At 59.8% G+C, this 16,501-nt stretch overlaps 1 protein-coding gene across 3 annotated transcripts; it reads left to right on the plus strand.

The window, feature by feature from the left end:
• Positions 1-1,676: 1,676 nt before the first annotated feature.
• SLC25A10 (solute carrier family 25 member 10) lies at positions 1,677-13,264 on the plus strand. 3 transcript variants are annotated; one of them, XM_063617382.1, is made up of 12 exons: positions 4,826-4,922; positions 5,670-5,914; positions 7,342-7,461; positions 7,886-8,000; positions 8,091-8,139; positions 8,407-8,448; positions 9,215-9,258; positions 9,393-9,463; positions 9,790-9,882; positions 10,174-10,251; positions 12,085-12,141; positions 12,230-13,264. In XM_063617382.1, the coding sequence occupies exons 3-12, from the start codon at positions 7,378-7,380 to the stop codon at positions 12,329-12,331; spliced, it is 735 nt and encodes a 244-aa protein (XP_063473452.1). In that variant the 5' UTR covers positions 4,826-4,922; positions 5,670-5,914; positions 7,342-7,377; the 3' UTR covers positions 12,332-13,264. The 3 variants fall into 3 exon arrangements, with proteins under 3 accessions (XP_055097821.1, XP_055097822.1, XP_063473452.1); XM_055241846.2 differs by lacking the exon at positions 5,670-5,914 and having other exon boundaries at positions 1,677-4,922; positions 10,147-10,251; XM_055241847.2 differs by lacking the exon at positions 5,670-5,914 and having other exon boundaries at positions 1,681-4,922.
• The last annotated feature ends 3,237 nt before the right edge of the window (positions 13,265-16,501 follow it).

A 16,501-nucleotide genomic window follows, 5' to 3' on the forward strand; every position in this document is an offset into this window, starting at 1 on the left:
GGCCGAGCTGTGAGGCCAGCACGGGGATCGGGGCTGGTACGGTGGGGGAGGCTTGTTCCTGCCTCCTCAGCAGACATCTGAGATCTACAGACATTCATCGGGTCCCTGGTGTGCCGGGCCCTCTCCTGAGACCCCACAGTGGGCCTGATGGATGGCAGTGGTGTGGAGGACCTGGGCAGTGGGAACCTCCCTGTTTTCAGTGTTGGCCCTCTTTAAGGCAACAGGAAATTCAGCACTTGCCTGAGAAACCGAGGCAGCCTTAGAGCCGGCGATGCCACCCCTAGCTCAGGCTGCAAGTACCCCTGAACCTAAACCCAGCCAGGGGGCTGCATAGGGGGAGTGGGGAGGGGTGTGGGATGCACCTGGCATCTGCAGGGTTGGGGTGTCAGCTGTTCCTCCGGGGCCCTTAAGTGGAGTATCCTGGGACCTCGGCAAAGTGGCAGGAGGGGCTTGTGGACGTGGGGACTGGGAGTGCTGGGGCCAGCTTGGAGCACTGGTCACTGTGCACTTGGTGAGGTATGGCCCAGTGCTGGGCAGCCTTGGTGCCACTGCTGAGTGCAGGGGGTGTGGCCCCATGGACTGGCTGGAACGGCCAGGGCCTTGCTCTAAGGACCCGTGGCCACCTTTTCTTGGACACGCCTGTTTTCAGCCGAGCCTGGGAGAGAATCAGCGGATTTCTGTCTCAGCTGGCCCATGACCAAGGCCAGCCCCCAGGCTGTGGGCCCACTACGAGGCCAGAGACAGAGCACATTCCGCACCTGCTTCGGGAAATATGCCCGGTGTGACGGCCCCGTGGGCTGCCATGCCCTCCAGCCTCAGTTTTCCTGGTGGAAGGATGCCTTGGATGGGACCAGAAAGGGGCACCGTGTTTCTGGGAGCTGCCCAGTGGCTGGGACTCCTGGGGGAGCAGGAGCGACAGGGAGTTTCATGCTCACTGGGCGTGTACACCTTGCCTGGCCCAGGTCCTCTTCCAAGGCCTTCTGGTAGAGTTTCTCTGACTAACCTGCTGTCCCCAGGAAAGGCTGTCCCAAGCCAAGCCTGGAAGTCCCCACTGGCCATGGTAGCCATTTTGAGGGGTTAATGATCTTCCCTCAGGAGGTGACACTGCCACCTGGGGTTGGTGCATTCTGCCTGGTGCCCTGCTGACCCCAACTGCCTTTCCCCTCTGGAAGGCAGTGAACATCTGAGCTCAGGGAGGAGCCCTGCTTGGGGTCAGACAGACATGCTGTCTTCATCCAGGCTGCACCCAGGCCAGATAGACCAGCAAAATCTCTGCCCGCGACTCCTCACTGTCTACCCTGGCTCAGGCATCTGCCAGGCCACTCGCAGGAGCCCCCGAGAGGCCCTTTCCTCCCTGCCGGGGGACCCCCAAAATAACCTGTGGATGCCAAGCAGCAGGACACTGCGGTGGATGCCAGGCTGCAGTCAGAGGCTGGACAGGGAGTCCTGTCCCGTGAGCTCGCTCAGTCTGCCCCAACCACCCCCCGGGCCTACTGACAACTTATGATCCGTCTGAGAATCCATCAGGGACCCTTGTGAGTCCCTGACCTACAGTTCTAAATTCATCATTTCAAAAAGGCTCAGGCCCTGGATGCATTTCCTGTTTTCCAGGATTCCTCGCCTTCTGACTGCTCTCCCAGCATCTCTAGCTCACGGAGTTCACAAACTTCAGTCCCCTACAGCTCCTTGCACTTTTGTTCTATTTTTTAAATGTTTTATTTACTTATTTATGTATTTATTTTTATGAAACAGGGTCTCACTTTGTCACCCAGGCTGGTGGTGCAGTCTTGGCTCACTGCAGCCTCCACCTGCCGGGTTCAAGCAATTCTCCTGCCTCACCTTCCCAAGAAGCTGGAATTACAGGCATGCGCCACCATGCCCAGCTAATTTTGTATTTTTATTAGTAGAGACAGGGTTTCACCCTGTTGGCCAAGCTGGTCTTGAACTCCCTCAAACAATCGCCTGTCTTGGCCTCCCAAAGTGCTGAGATTACAGGTGTGTGCCAATGTGCCCAGGCTTATTTATTATTTTTTTTTTTAATTTTTTTTGAGACCAAGTTTTGCTCTTGTCACCCAGGCTGGAGTGCAATGGCACGATCTTGGCTCACTGCAACCTCCGCCTCCCAGGTTCAAGCGATTCTCCTGCCTTAGCCTCTCTAGTAGCTGGGATTACAGGCCCCCGCCACAACACCCAGCTAATTTTTGTATTTTTAGTAGAGACAGGGTTTCACCATGTCGGCTAGGATGGTCTTGAATTCCTAACCCCAGGTGATCGCCCACCTCGGCCTCCCAAAGTGCTGGGATTACAGGCGTGAGCCAATCTCACTGTCACCCGAGCTGGAGTGCAGTGGCCTGATCAAGACTCACTGCAGCCTCAGCCTCCTGTGCTCAAGCAATCCTCCTACCTCCAACTCCCAGGTGGCTGGGACTATAGGCACATGCCATCATGCCCAGCTAATCTTTTGATTTTTTGTAGAGATGTGGTCTCACTGTGTTGCCCAGGCTGGTCTGAAACGCCTGGCCTCAAGAGATCCTCCTACCTTGGCCTCCCAAAGTGCTGGGATTACAGGTGAGAGCTGCCCTGCCCAGCCTTTTTTGTTCTTTGTAAAGCTCTTCAGTTCCTGCTCCTTATTTGCTGGGCCCTGCTTTTTCTGCTCTGGAGCAGTTCCTCCTCCAGCAGGGAGCCAGTGTTCTGTGAGTTGGGGGTCTCTGCCAGCAGCTGGTTTCAGCCCTGTCTTGCAGGTGGCCTTGGGAGGGACAGGTTGCAGCCCAGGCCCGCCCCCCTCCTTCCTGGAGTGTCTCACAGACTCAGGGGACACTGGCCCTCCAGGCCCTGCCTCCCCCAAGGTTTCCATCGCCTCTGATTCTTGGTAATCGGGAGCCGATGGATGCAACTCATCTTGGTTTACACTGAGTGAGACAGGCGCTGTGGGCACAGCCAAGTCTGCGGGACTCAGTCAGGTGTGAGCCTGGATGGCCCCGGACAAGGAGGCCTGTCCTCTTGCTGGGAAATTTCCGTTAAGATCAGGCCACTTCCCCCGCTTCCTAACTGTTGAAGTCTGTTTGCTCTGGGCCTTTTAAGCCCAGCGTGATCCCTCTGAGTCCCTGCGGTGCATTTGCGCCATCTCCACGCTTCCTGTTGAGCCCCAGCCCAGGCTTGGTGCCGGCAGCGCTGCGCCGCACTCTCCTGGTTGCCTCCTGAGCACCTCCACCCGCTTCCCCGCCAGGCGTGGCTGTGTTTTCACCGCCAGCGTCCATCTGGCACCCTTCTCGATTGCCAGGTAGTTACGGTCTGTGTGGGCGACACCTGAGGGACCCAACCAAACCAAGGTCCAGGACACTTCCGGGCAGGGGTACCGCCTCTGGTTAGCTGCTCACTCCCCAGCCCAAATCTTCCGCTGATGACTTCTGGGGTCAGAGGCCACCTAAGGGTCTAGAAAACAGTCTCCTCCGGTTGGCCGATTTAGACAAATACACAGCCCGCCTGCCTACGTTGGGGTTACGGCCCAATAAACCCACAGCCAAGGTGAAAATCCTAAGTGTGCGTCTTGCGCTTCTGACACAGCCAGGGCATCGCTGGATGCGCGGAGGCAGGGCCGGACACATTCTGGTGCTTGAGGGGTTCCAGGGACCACGAGTTGTTTTTCCAGTGCCCCTCACCCTTTGCCCTGGAGGGTGGGGGAGGCCAGAGAGCAGTGACCAAACTAGAGCTGCAGGTTCTTCATCCCTGTGGCCCAGCCCTAAAGCAGCCTTGGGGACTTAAATTTAATTTTGCCCAACAGGTGCACCTGCGCCAGGAACACACCAGCACCTCCTTGTTCTTCGCAGGGAAGTGGAATCCAAGCAGGGGCCCAGATGCAGGCAGGCATCTCCTGGGAACAAGAGCCCCAGGATCCACCCCGGGGCCCCACTTCCAGGGTGGTTGCCTGGGGCGTCTGGTCAGAGCCAGACCAGAACTGAGCAGGAGCTTCCGGGCATCTGTGTGTGGGAAGGGGGAGGCAAGTCCTTCCTAACCGCCTTTTTTCCCAGTTTTCATTCAGTCTGGCCCAAACCAGGTTCTTTTTTTCTTTACTTTTTCTTTTTCTTTTTTTTTTTTTTGAGATGGAGTCTCGCTCTGTCGCCCAGGCTGGAGTGCAGTGGCGCGATCTCAGCTCACTGCAACCTCCGCCTCCCGGATTCAAGCGATTCTACTGCCTCAGCTTCCTGAGTAACTGGGATTACAGGCGTGAGCCACCGCGCCCGGCTCCCAAAGCCGGTTTTCTGATCTCTTGCAGCTGGGCCGGGGCTGAGCCCTCGTGGGGGCAGGGCCCACGCCGCACACACGTGGCCCCCGCCGGGTGACTCACAAGCCAGCGCCTGCGCGACGGGGTGGCCAAGGGGTGCAGGTTCTGGGCCAGGGGCCGGGCCTCCTGGGGATTGGCAGGGCGCCCGCCGCGGTCCCGTGAGCCTGGGGCCGGGCCCCGGGCGGTGGCCTTCGGCCCTGCGCTCCGGCCTGGGAAAGGGAGGACGCCAGGGGCCCGGGGAAGTGGAGGCGGCCACGCAGCAGCCCCGGAGCACCCGCGCGTCCCCAGGCCGGGCCCACAGCGCTCGGCGCCCCTCGCGGCCGCTTTAAGGAGCCGGGCCCGCCTCCATCGCAGGTGGGGCGTGGCCTGGCGGTCCCGCCCCCGGGGCGCGCGCGCGCATTGGCTGTGCGGGGTGCGGACGCGCGGGCGGCGCTTTGAACCGGGCGCGGGGCGCGGGGCGCGGGGCGCGGGGCGCTGCGGGCCGGTCCACGCCGGGGTAGGGCTGGGGTCGGGTTGTGGTCGGGCCAGGATTGGGCTCTCCTGGGCCATGGCAGCCGAGGCGCGCGTGTCGCGCTGGTACTTCGGGGGGCTGGCCTCCTGCGGGGCCGCCTGCTGCACGCACCCGCTGGACCTGCTCAAGGTGAGGCCGGGGCCCGGGACGCGGGGCGGATGGGACCCTGGCGCCGCCGAGACGCCTGCAACGGCAGCAGCCCGGCCCCACGCACCCGGGGATCGCCGCGCCCGGGGCACCCTCCTGGAGAGCGCGAGGAGGTCCCCGACGCCCGGATGGCCGATCCCGGGTGGCCCTCCAGTGGTGGCCGCCGAGCTCGAGGCCTGCAGGGCGCAGCCGCGCTCCCCAGCTTCCCAGTCGGCTTCCCAGTTCTCGGCAGGTGGCGATCCAGCCCCAGCTCTGCACTTTAATACCTGGTGACCTTGGGCGAGTCACTTGGCCTCTCTGAGCCACCCAACCCCATACATTCAAGAACACTTCTTCCGCCTAGTTAGAAGTTGTGGGGGGAGTTCTGTGAGGTGCACAGGTGTTGGCATCTAGAGACGTGCTGCCTGTAGCACACCCAGGGCGTGGGTCAAGCCGCCCCCCACCCAGGGGTGTTTAGCACACCGCCGGCCGTGTCCCTGGGCAAGTGGGGTGACCCGGCGCCCCGGCTTTGGGCTGCTTCCTCTGGAGAGCTGGGTGGGCACTGGAAGCGATGTTAGGACCAGCACACTCCCAGGAGAGATGCCGGGAGACCCTGCACGCGTGTGGTCCTGGCGCTATGAAAGTGGGCGTTTCTCAGCACGAGAAGCAGCCACCGTTTTTCTACTTTTTTTTTTTTTTTTTTTTAATGCTTATGGGGCAAAATAAGACAGAGCTCTCCTTGTTTCCCAGGGACAGCCAAGGGGCGTTGTTTTCTGACCGTGTCTTGCCACAGAGAACAAAGAAGAAAGGGCCTGAGGCTTTGCACAGTCTGCCCAGCAGGCCATGCCCTGTGAACCTGGCTGTGGTCACTGGGCAGCCGCCTGTCTGGGGGACCTTTACTTTAGCAGCCTGCCCAGGGGACTTGTATTCCAGCAGCCTTTGAGGGGACTGACTTTACTAGTGAGCAACAATGCTGGCCACTGCGTGAAGGCCAGGTGAGCAGATGTGGGCATCTTGGGGCACCTGAGACCTCACTGGTCCTGGGAGAGGCCTTCAGAGCTCCCAGGCCACAGGCAGCCACGGCCAGTGAGAGGCAGCCACAGTGACAGGAAGGCGCTGGCATGGGCAGAAGGAGCCCCTCCTTGGCATCGGGCTCTTCCTTTCTTCCTGGATGCTGCACAGGGGCCCTCTCCCACGGGCCTCTGGGTGTTGAAGGCGGGACCTGCATGCTGCTGTCCATTGTCCAAGGCCCTCTGAGCCTCACTGCCCCTGGGCCCCACCCCACCAGGCGCTCTTTGGCTGCAGAACACTGCCTGGGGGAGGCAGGGAAGGCCGCCCCCGTGGAGGCGGGACTGCCCTCTGGCCTGGGAGGGCGGGAGAAGCCAGCTGCTGGCAGCATATGGGGCTGTGGTCAGGGTGTGCTCCTGAGAACTGCTCACCAGGGCTCTCTGCCTGGCCGTTGGAAAGATTGTTTTAAAGCTTCTTGATCACTTTGTCCCATGTCCCTACAGTCCCTACCATCACATCTGGCCTGGACAGGGGCTGCTGCGTGTGTGGCCCAGTCCCTCTGCTCTGCTGGGCTCGCACAATGGGAGGCCCCTCCCTGTCCCCACCCATTTTTGCCAACCCATGGGCGTGCGTGACAGGGGCCGCGCACGTGCAGGTCACACTGAGTGGTGGATAGACTTTTTTGGGGTCAGTGCTGGGGGTGGGACCCAGGAGCTGGCCTTCCTGTCTGGCCCTGGCCCACCCCCCTTCTGCCTGGAGCTCTCAGCTGGCCAAGCGAGGAGGCAGAGGTCCTGTGAGTGGTGGAGGCCAACGGAATGGGAGGTTGTCGGGCTGACAGCCCCCGAATGCCTGCCCACAGCTCCTAGTTGCTTTGTGGAGGAGGCTGCTATGCCCTGCCGCCAGCCACACCGTCCCCTTGTCTGCTGCTGAGCTCCTGCTGCCTTTCAAGGCCTTCTCTGGCTACCTCCTCAGTCTCCCATGGTCCTGCAGGCTCCCTCGCCATTTCTGAGTGCCCGTAAACGTTTGTCCCTCTTAAGACATGGTGTGGTGGATAAAAAGTAGGGCTCTGGGGTCTCCTCGCTGGGCCCAAATCCTGATGGCATCAGCGGGTGCGTTACCTCTCCGTGCCTCAGTTTCCTCATCTGCAGAAGGAGAACGGCGAGCCCCTGTGGCCAGTGCGGCCAGTACTCAGGTGGTTCGCGGGGCTCGCGGACACTCTCAGCTCCATGTCCACTGGTGTGGTGGCTGTTGGAAAGCAATGGTGTGAGCTGGTTCCAGGCATGGGTGTGGAGTCCCCGGGCAGGGCCGTGGGAGGCCTTATCACTGCCTCTTGCCTCAGTTTCCCCCTCTCTGGATGAACCTGGCACCGATCCCTCGGGGTCGCTGTGGGGTCTGAGAGCACTGGCTCCCGCAGGTGCATCTGCAGACGCAGCAGGAGGTGAAGCTGCGCATGACAGGCATGGCGCTGCGGGTGCTGCGCACCGACGGCATCCTGGCACTCTACAGTGGCCTGAGCGCCTCGCTGTGCAGACAGGTGCGTGCTGTGTGCCATCCTTAGGCTCCCCATGGCCCCTCAGGGCTCCCAGACTGGGGCTGAGTCCTGCGTTGGCATCCAAGCTCCTTCCGTCCCCTTTTCAAGACTGTGCAAGGAAGGACCCACCAGGCCGAGAGCTGGTGACCCCAGTTCGCGCCTTCCACGGGCACCCACCCAGTTCGCAGGGCTGGGCCTGAGACCGCAACTTACCGGTGGGGAAACTGAGGCCCAGGGAGTGAGAAAGCAGGGTGCAGCTCTAGATTTGTGAACTGGCTCAGCCGCATGCTGGCACAGTGGCCTTGGGAAGGCCCCTCAGGGTCCCTGTGGTCCCTCGGGCTGAGGGGGGATTCCTGGCTGGGCCAGGTGGCGAGGCTGAGGGGTGTGGGGTGTGCCCACCCCTCCAAGCTGGGCCCTTCTCCCCCAGATGACCTACTCCCTGACTCGGTTCGCCATCTACGAGACTGTGCGGGACCGCGTGGCCAAGGGCAGCCAGGGGCCTCTCCCCTTCCACCAGAAGGTGTTGCTGGGCTCCCTCAGTGGTGAGCTGCCGGGCAGGAGGGACGCGGGGCGGTCAGGTCGAGGACGCCATGTGTTAGCACGGCTCGTCTTTGGGGTTTCTGTCACCGCAGGTTTAGCTGGAGGCTTCGTGGGGACGCCTGCGGACTTGGTCAACGTCAGGTTGGTGTCCCCCCACCCCACCTGCAAGGCCAGGGGGTTTCTTGTCCCCAGACAGGCCAGGGCCTGCCAGGGCCGCCTGCAGAGTGGGGTCAGCCTGGAACAAGCCGCTGAGACCCTGGTGTCCTGGGCATAGGAGGGTGGGTGTCCCTGAGCCCCGGCGTGCCCTGTCCTGTGGGCCCCGCTGACCAGCATGAGCTTCCCTGCGCTGCCAGGGCTGCCCATGCCCCTCGGCCCTCCTGCCCCTCCCGCCACCTGCTTCTGTTTCAGGATGCAGAACGATGTGAAGCTGCCCCAGGTTCAGCGGCGCAAGTGAGTCATGGGCGGCCCTGCCTTCTCGGGGTGGTTGGGGTGCAGGAGGCTCGGGTGGGAGCGGACCCCTGGCTGCTCTGCCGTGACCTAGCTGGGACTCCAGCAGGCCGCGGTGCCTGCACGGTCCATGGAGGGTCCTGACGGCTGTTCTGGACTCGGGAGTGTCACTCCGCCCCCCCAGGACCTTTGGGTTCTTCCTGTGGGGAGAGCCTTGTTGGATTGGGGGCTGGGCCTGTTTGCACCCCAGGGCGGTGAGTGCGGAGGCGAACGCCCTAGGTATGGAGACAGCGCGTGCAACAGAAACGCCCGGAGGCGCTGCCTCCCTGCCCAGCTCAGGGCAGCTATGCCCTCCTGCTATGGCCTGGGGCCTTTCCAGGGCCTGGGGTCCACTCCACCGGCAGCATGAGCCATTTCCCCCGCCCCTTCCAAGGACCCCTGGGGAGTTCTGGCTTCTAGCTGTGCACACAGACTATGTTCCCACAGGCCCCCAGGGGCTGGCGGGCAGGAGGCCTGCGTGCTAGGAGTGGTGCCCAGCCAGGGACTCTGTTGGAAAAGATGGAACCTCCTCCCTGAGGGCCGGGCGGGGCAGGCGAGGTGGCTGTGGGACGGCAGGACCAGCCTCAGGTGTTCCCAGGGAGAGATCTTCAGGCCCATGAGGCCTCTGCTTCCTCGAGAACCCCCAGCCTGCAGCGGGGCCCGGGAGGACCCTCTGTGGGAGCCGGTGGTCGGGGGGGGGTCTCATGTGGTCATTGTGTGTCCCCGGCAGCTACGCCCATGCGCTGGATGGCCTGTACCGCGTGGCTCGTGAAGGTAAGGCGCAGGTGCTGTGCACAGGCAGGGGTCTGGGGTGCAGACAGAGTGGGCAGCGCTGCATGAGACTGGGCGCCCAGGGATTTGGGCCGGGTGCCTGGCCTCACCCCTTTCCTCACCCCTTCCTTGTGCAGAGGGTCTCAGGAGACTGTTCTCGGGTGCGACCATGGCATCCAGCCGAGGGGCCTTAGTCACTGTGGGCCAGGTAGGCCTCCTTCATGGGGTGGGTGTGGGCAGTGCCTGCAATCACTGACCTCCATCTTCAGAGGGGCCATAGAACAAGGCACTGGGCGCTGAAACCCTCCTGGGGAGCCACCAGCTGTGACTTTGTGGGGCAGGGTGGGGGGCATGGGTGGGTCAGGGCTGCAGCCTGTGAAGGACCTCAGGCAGGTGTCTCCCCTGTCTGGGCCTCACGGACGGATGGATGGAGCAGGTGCTTGGCCATTGCCAGGTGGTGTCGCTTGGGGCCCTGTGTGCTTTCCCCAAGCTGGGGTCCCCCCTACAGCCCTGACCGCCCTTGTGCCCCTGCAGCTGTCCTGCTACGACCAGGCCAAGCAGCTGGTCCTGAGCACCGGGTACCTCTCCGACAACATCTTCACTCACTTTGTCGCCAGCTTTATTGCGGTAAGTGGCTGGCGTGGCTAGGGTAGGTGTCCCTGGGCCAGCCTTGGGCACTGAGGGCACCCAGGATGGGGCGAGGGCTGGGGGAGGCGGGGGCCTTGGGTATCTGGCAGTGCCCCCTGGGGCTCATAAGTGGGTGCCAGGGCCTTGGGAGCTCATGGGTCAGCCTGGTGCCCCTGCCAGCATGTTCCTGGCCTGCCCTGGGAGTCAGGTCGAGGGGCCAGCGTGTGGGTGGGATTCGGCGATGGTGCCTGGGGTACCTGACAGGCCGCTGGTGACGAGCCTGCTCCTCAGGGTGGATGTGCCACGTTCCTGTGTCAGCCCCTGGATGTGCTGAAGACGCGCCTGATGAACTCCAAGGGGGAGTATCAGGTGAGTGGGGCCCTGCCTGTGCGGTCGGGCTGCACAGCCCAGCGAGTCCCCTCACCTCTCCGGGAGGTGGACACTCGCACTGGGACCTGGGGAAGGGTGCCCCTCCCTTCTAGTTGCCTGTCTTTGCACAGCACTTGCCTTGGGAGAGGGTCGTGCCTTTGAATGCCTTTGCCTTGTTTTTGTTTTTAAAGAAGACTTCTTGGCCAAGCGCAGTGGCTCATGCCTGTAACCCCAGCACTTTGGGAGCGTGAGGTGGGCAGACCGCTTGAGTCTAGGAGTTCAAGACCAGCCTGGGCAACATACTGAGACCCTGTCTCTACCAAAAATACAAAAATTAGGGGCCAGGTGCGGTGGCTCATGCCTATAATCCCAGCACTTTGGGAGGCCGAGGCAAGCGGATCACCTGAGGTCAGGAGTTCAAGACCAGCCTGGCCAACATGGTGAAACCCCTTCTCTACTAAAAATACAAAAAATTAGCTGGGCGTGGTGGCGGGCGCCTGTGATCCCAGCTACTCGGGAGGCTGAGGCAGGAGAATCGCTTGAACCTGGGAGGCGGAGGTTGCAGTGAGCCGAGATCACACCATTGCACCCCAGCCTGGGCAACAAGAGTGAAACTGTCTCAAAAAAACAAAACAAAACAAAAATTAGTCAGGCTTCGTGGCGCATGCCTGTGGTTCTGGCTACACAGGAGGCTGAGGTGGGATAATCCCTTGAGCCCAGGAGGTCCAGGCCACAGTGAGCTGAGATTGCACCACTGCATTCCAGCCTGGGTGACAGAGTGAGACTGTCTTAAAACATTTCTTTTCAGCCAGGCACAGTGGCTCACACCTGTAATCCCAACACTTTGGGAGGCTGAGGCGGGCAGATCACAAGTCAGGAGCTGGAGACCAGCCTGACCAACATGGTGAAACCCCGTCTCTACTAAAAATGCGAAAAAATTAGCTGGGCCTGGTGGTGCATGCCTGTAATCCCAGCTACTCAGGAGGCTGAGGCAGGAGAATTGCTTGAACTTGGGAGGCGGAGATTGCAGTGAGCCGAGATTGTACCACTGTACTCCAGCCTGGGTGACAAAGCAAGACTCTGTCTTAAAAAAAAAAAAAAAAAAACTATTTCTTTTCTTTTTTTTTTTTTCCCCCTCAGTGTAACCTCCACCTCCTGGGATCAAGTGATTCTCCTGCCTCAGCCTCCCAAGTAGCTGGGATTACAGGCGCCCGCCACCATGCCCAGCTAATTTTTCATATTTTTAGTAGAGACGGAGTTTCACCGTGTTGGCCAGGCTGGTCTTGAACTCCTGGCCTGAAGAGATCTGCTGCCTCAGCCTCCCAAAATGCTGGGATTACAGGCGTGAGCCACTGTGCCCGGCCAAAACATTTCTTTCACAGATTAACAGAGCTGGTGCTGTTCATGGCAGTCTGTGCCTCATAGGTGCCCTGGGTCTCCTGCCTCGGGCCCCCACCGACTCCATGGGGCTTCCATGTTTGCTGAGCCCGTGGCTCTGTCCCTGTTCTTCTCCCTGACCCTGCTGTGCTGCATCCCTGGTTCTCATGATTCTATTCACCGCCCCCTCTGCCCACTGGACCCTGGGCTGCACCCTCAGGCCCTGGTTGTACCGCATGAGCAGGCAGGGTGGCTGTTGACCTGGCCGGTGCCTGCAGACCTGTGGTCACCTGTTACCAGCCAGCAGCCGCCGCTCACACACACACCCACACCCACACCCACACCCCACATTGAGAGTGCCCAGACCACCGTGCCTGGCTGGTGCCTGGGCGGGGATTTTCGTTGCCTTTTGGGTGAGAAGCAGCCTTTTTGATTGTTTCACTGCGTTTTCTGCAGGGCGTTTTCCACTGCGCCGTGGAGACAGCGAAGCTTGGGCCTCTGGCCTTTTACAAGGTGCAGTGGTGGCGGCAGTGGCGGCTTGGGCAAGGGGGAGCGGGTCCCTTCGGGCTCTGTGTCTCTCATTTTCCCTGTCTCCCTCCAGGGCCTTGTTCCAGCTGGCATCCGCCTCATCCCCCACACCGTGCTCACTTTTGTGTTTCTGGAACAGCTACGCAAAAACTTTGGCATCAAAGTGCCATCCTGACCAGCCGTGGGAATAGCTGGGCTGCCAGGCCAGCCACGCTAGGTTCTTCCAAAGAGTCCCAAGCCCAGCACCTGATCCTGGGGCCACGACCTCCCTGGCCGTGGCCACCCGTCCTTCGCAGCAGGCCCCTGCTGTCCCCCAACCTGTTGGCTGAGCTCCTCCTGGCCTCGTCCCCTCTCAGCTGTAACTGCACCAGCCCCCTGCTCTTGCTCCCAGGCTCTCCCGGCTGGGCACTTCGTGGCCTTGCCCCTCTCCCACTGGCAGCTCCTCCGGGGAACAGGGGCTACCAGAGGCTGATTTCTCCCCTCTCCTGGGCCAGGGGATGGGTATTATCCCTGCCTCCTGCCCCCGAGGCCCAAAGCAGCACCTTCCAGCACTTTCCATCGAGGACTCGGGTGGCAGAGTGTGGGTGCACCCAGGCTGTTGCTCACCCACGCGCTAGCTGTGCACTTTGTGTCCGCTGAGAGCGACCAGACCTTCCGTGTCCTCGGGCAGCTGCAGCTCCCCCCCAAGACCCCGCGGCTGGGTGGGATGAACAAACAGAGACCACGAGCGAGTGCCTGGGAGGGAGGGACCCAGAGTGGTTCTGGAGCCATCGCGGGTGAGGGTCAAGGGCCACCGAGGTCCCGCGCACCGCCACCTGCCCTGCAGTGGCTTTAGCAGTGAGTTTTGCCAAAGCCTCTCCGCTCACCAGCAGGCGGCCTCTGTGTTCAGGGACTGTGCCTGCGTCCCTCGGGCCCCTGGGCCCTCCCGCTTGGCTCCCTGGGGGAATGGCCCAGGCGGGCTGCGGTTCCTCCTCAGGGCCTTCTCCCCGATGAGGAGTCCGACGGGGTGGATGCTGCATCCTCTGCCTCCCTGGCCGCTGGGCTTCACCCCACCTGGGAAGGGCAGTGTGCTCTGTGGGGGCTGCAGTCAATAAATGCCGGGAGCTGCCGCGTCTGTTCCTGCCTGCACTGCCTGCCCGCTGGCTGCCTTGCTGTCCAGACCAGCAGGACCCCCTGCACCCCCTAAAGAGGACAGGGCCAAAGCCTTCTGGGGAGGAGCCAGGGTCCTCGCTGTGCATTTGGGAGACCTTTGGGTGAAGGAATTGGGGAAGTAGGAGGAACCAAAACCGGTGTGGGAGGAAGGGAACGAGACGGTGAGGCTGGAGTTGAGGGTGTCAGACATTGTAGACTCCGTGGGGCCACCCCACCAACAGCAAGCACTAATTTTTTGGCGGGGGGGGGGACGGGATCTAGCTCTGTCATTCAGGCTGGAGTGCAGTGGCACGATCTTGGCTTACTAACCTGGGCCTCCTGGGCTCAAACCAGTCTTCCACCTCAGCCTTCCAAGTAGCTGGTGCTATGGGCGTGCACCATCACACCTGGCTAATTTTTGTATGTTTTTGTGGAGTTGGGGTCTCGCAATGTTACGCAGGCTGGTCCCAAACTCCTGAGCTCAGGGGATCTGCCCACCTTGGCCTCCCAAAGGTGCCCCCCTTTTTTTTTTTTTTTAAGACAGGGTCTTACTGTGTCACTCAGGCTGGAGTGCAGTGGCACAAACAGCCTGTAGTCCCAGCTACTTGGAAGGCTGAGGTGGGATCGCTTAAGCCTGCAAGTTCAAGGCTGCAGTGAGCTATGATCGCACCACTGCACTGCAGCCTGGGTGACAGAGCGAGACCCCATTTCAACAAAAGAATGTAATGGTGGGCCGGGTGTGGTCTCTTATACTTGTAATCCCAGCATTGCGGGAGGCTGAGGCAAGATCTCTTGAGCCCAGGAATTCGAGACTAGCCTGGACGATATGGTGAGATCCCCATCTGTACAGAAAATTTAAAAATTAGCTGAGCGTCATGGCACGCACCAGTAGTCCCAGCTACTTGGGAGGCTGAGGTGGGAGGATTACTTGAGCCCAGGAGATTTAGGCCGCAGTGAGCCATGATTGTGCCACTGCACTCCAGCCTGGACAACAGAGCAAGACCCTGTCTCAGAAAAAAAAAATCTTTTATATCCTCGAATAACCATTCAGTGCTCAAATTTCTCCGACTGCCATGTGCATTTTGTGAAGAGCTGGTTTTGTTTGAACTGGGGACCAGCGGGAGCTCTGAGGTTTGTACATGGTACCCAGTGCCCAGGTTGGAAATTCACAGCCAGGGAGTGGGTGGGTAGGTTCAGGGGGAAGGCCGCTGCTTCCTGAGAAACCAGGTGGTTCAGAAAGGCAGCTCTGGCCAGCAAATCTCAAAATCTGCAGATGCAGGGACACATTCTCAGAGCTGCTTTGATGGGAGCCCTGGAGGAAGCAGCCATCATGCCAGGGCACCAGGGCCACCCCAGAGGCTGGCATCACCCCCAGCCCCTCCCTGCAGTCAGCCCCACTGGGACAGTGCCAGTCAGAGGATGAAAGTGCCCAGTCTGGTTTGGCAGGGCCAGGCCTGGCAGTGGGCCACCACAGGGCAGGGTGCAGAGGGTGGGGTGGGAGAGGAGGCCAGTGGGCAGGGCTCCTGACCCACCCTCCACAGAAGCCACAGCTCCCCAGGGCCGGGACACAGGCCCAGGATGGGGGTAGGTCAGAGGGGATGCCAGTCCCGGGGTTTCACAGCCCTTACCCTATAGGCCCTGCAGGCTACCTGGTCCGAGGGCCAGAAGCCAGCCAGTTTCACGCTTGGGCGCCAGGGACAGATCTGGACCCTGCTGAGTCAGCATTTCAGCAGTCACCTGCTGAGTCAGCAGTCATTTCCGTGCATTTTTTTTCTTTTTTTTTCCTCCTTTTGGATGGATTTTTGCTCTATCACCCAGGCTGGAGTGCAGTGGTGAGGTCTCGGCTCACTGCAACCTCCACCTACCGGGTTCAAGCGATTTTCATGCCTCAGCCTCATGAGTAGCTGGGACTATAGGTGCATACCACCAAGCCTGGCTCCTTTTTGTATTTTTAGTAGAGATGAGGTTTCACCATATTGGCCAGGCCGGTCTCGAACTCCTGACCTCAAGTGATCCACCCCCCTCAGCCTCCCAAAAGTTCTGGGATTATAGGCATGAGCCACCGCATCCAGCCTCCATGCATTTTTTTAAGTGACTTCATAGTTTACAAAAAGTTACACAATAATCATTTATTGTCAAGAAATTTCAACAAGGATGCCAAGACAATTTGGTGGGGAAAGAAAAGTCTATTCGGTGGGGAAAGAAAAGACGGGCGTGGGGGCTCACATCTGTAATCCCAGCACTTTGGGAGGCCGAGGCGGGTGGATCATCTGAGGTCAGGCCGACATGGTGAAACCCCGTCTCTGCTAAAAATACCAAAAAATTACCCAGGCATGGTGGAGCACACTAGTCTCAGCTACTCGGCAGGCTGAGGTAGGAGAATCACTTGAACCTGGGAGGCAGAGGTTGCAGTGAGCCAAGATTGCACCACTGCACTCCAGCCTAGGCAACAAGAGCAAAACTGTCTCCAAAAAAACAACAACAAAACAAAACAAAACAAAAAACTTCTGTGTTTTAAAGGACACTGTCAGGAAAGTGGGAGACAGTCCGCATAATGGGAGGAAATCTCTGTAAATCATATTAGATAAGGGACTACAGTCTAGAACATATAAGAAAACTCTTACAAGAAAGAATTGTGTTAATGGCACAGGATGGGAAAGAAGGTATACAAATGGCCAATAAACACATGAGAAACCACTCAGCATTATCAGTTATTAAGGAAATGCAAATCAAAACCACCATAGATGCCGCAGCATCCACTAGGCTAAAATCAAAAGGACAGAAACTGACAAGTGTTGGTGAGGCTGTGGAGAAATTAGAACCATCTAGTGCTACTGGGAACGGAAGGTGGTGTGGCCACTGTGGAATAGAGTCTGGCAGTTCTTCAAAGTATTAAACACAGAGTTACCATCTAACCCAGTAATTCCACGCCTCTGTACATACCCAAGAGGAAAGAAAACATGTATTTATAGAAACTTGGACACAAATGGTGGTGCCTGCTTGTAGTCCCAGCTACCCAGGAGTCTAAGGTGGAAAGATCGCTTGAGCCCAGTAGTTCAAGACTAGCCTGGGCAAGTTAGTGAGACTCCATCTCTACAAAAATTTTTAAATATTAGCCAGGCGTGGTAGCGCACGCCTGTGGTCCCAGCTGTTTGGGAGGCTGAGGTGGGAGGATCACTTGAGCCTGGGAAGTGGAGGCTGCAGTGAGCTGAAA

This window comes from Symphalangus syndactylus, chromosome 14 (genome assembly GCF_028878055.3).
Source record: "Symphalangus syndactylus isolate Jambi chromosome 14, NHGRI_mSymSyn1-v2.1_pri, whole genome shotgun sequence".
Classification (NCBI taxonomy): Eukaryota; Metazoa; Chordata; class Mammalia; order Primates; family Hylobatidae; genus Symphalangus; species Symphalangus syndactylus.

What these genes read in the sequence shown, in the direction of transcription:
- SLC25A10 (XM_055241846.2), top strand. Translation starts at nt 4,830, where the DNA reads ATGGCAGCCGAGGCGCGCGTGTCGCGCTGGTACTTCGGGGGGCTGGCC. An exon ending in ACCCGCTGGACCTGCTCAAG is followed by an intron (nt 4,923 to 7,341) that starts GTGAGGCCGGGG and finishes TGGCTCCCGCAG; the next exon opens with GTGCATCTGCAGACGCAGCA. An exon ending in TTGTCGCCAGCTTTATTGCG is followed by an intron (nt 9,883 to 10,146) that starts GTAAGTGGCTGG and finishes GGTACCTGACAG; the next exon opens with GCCGCTGGTGACGAGCCTGC.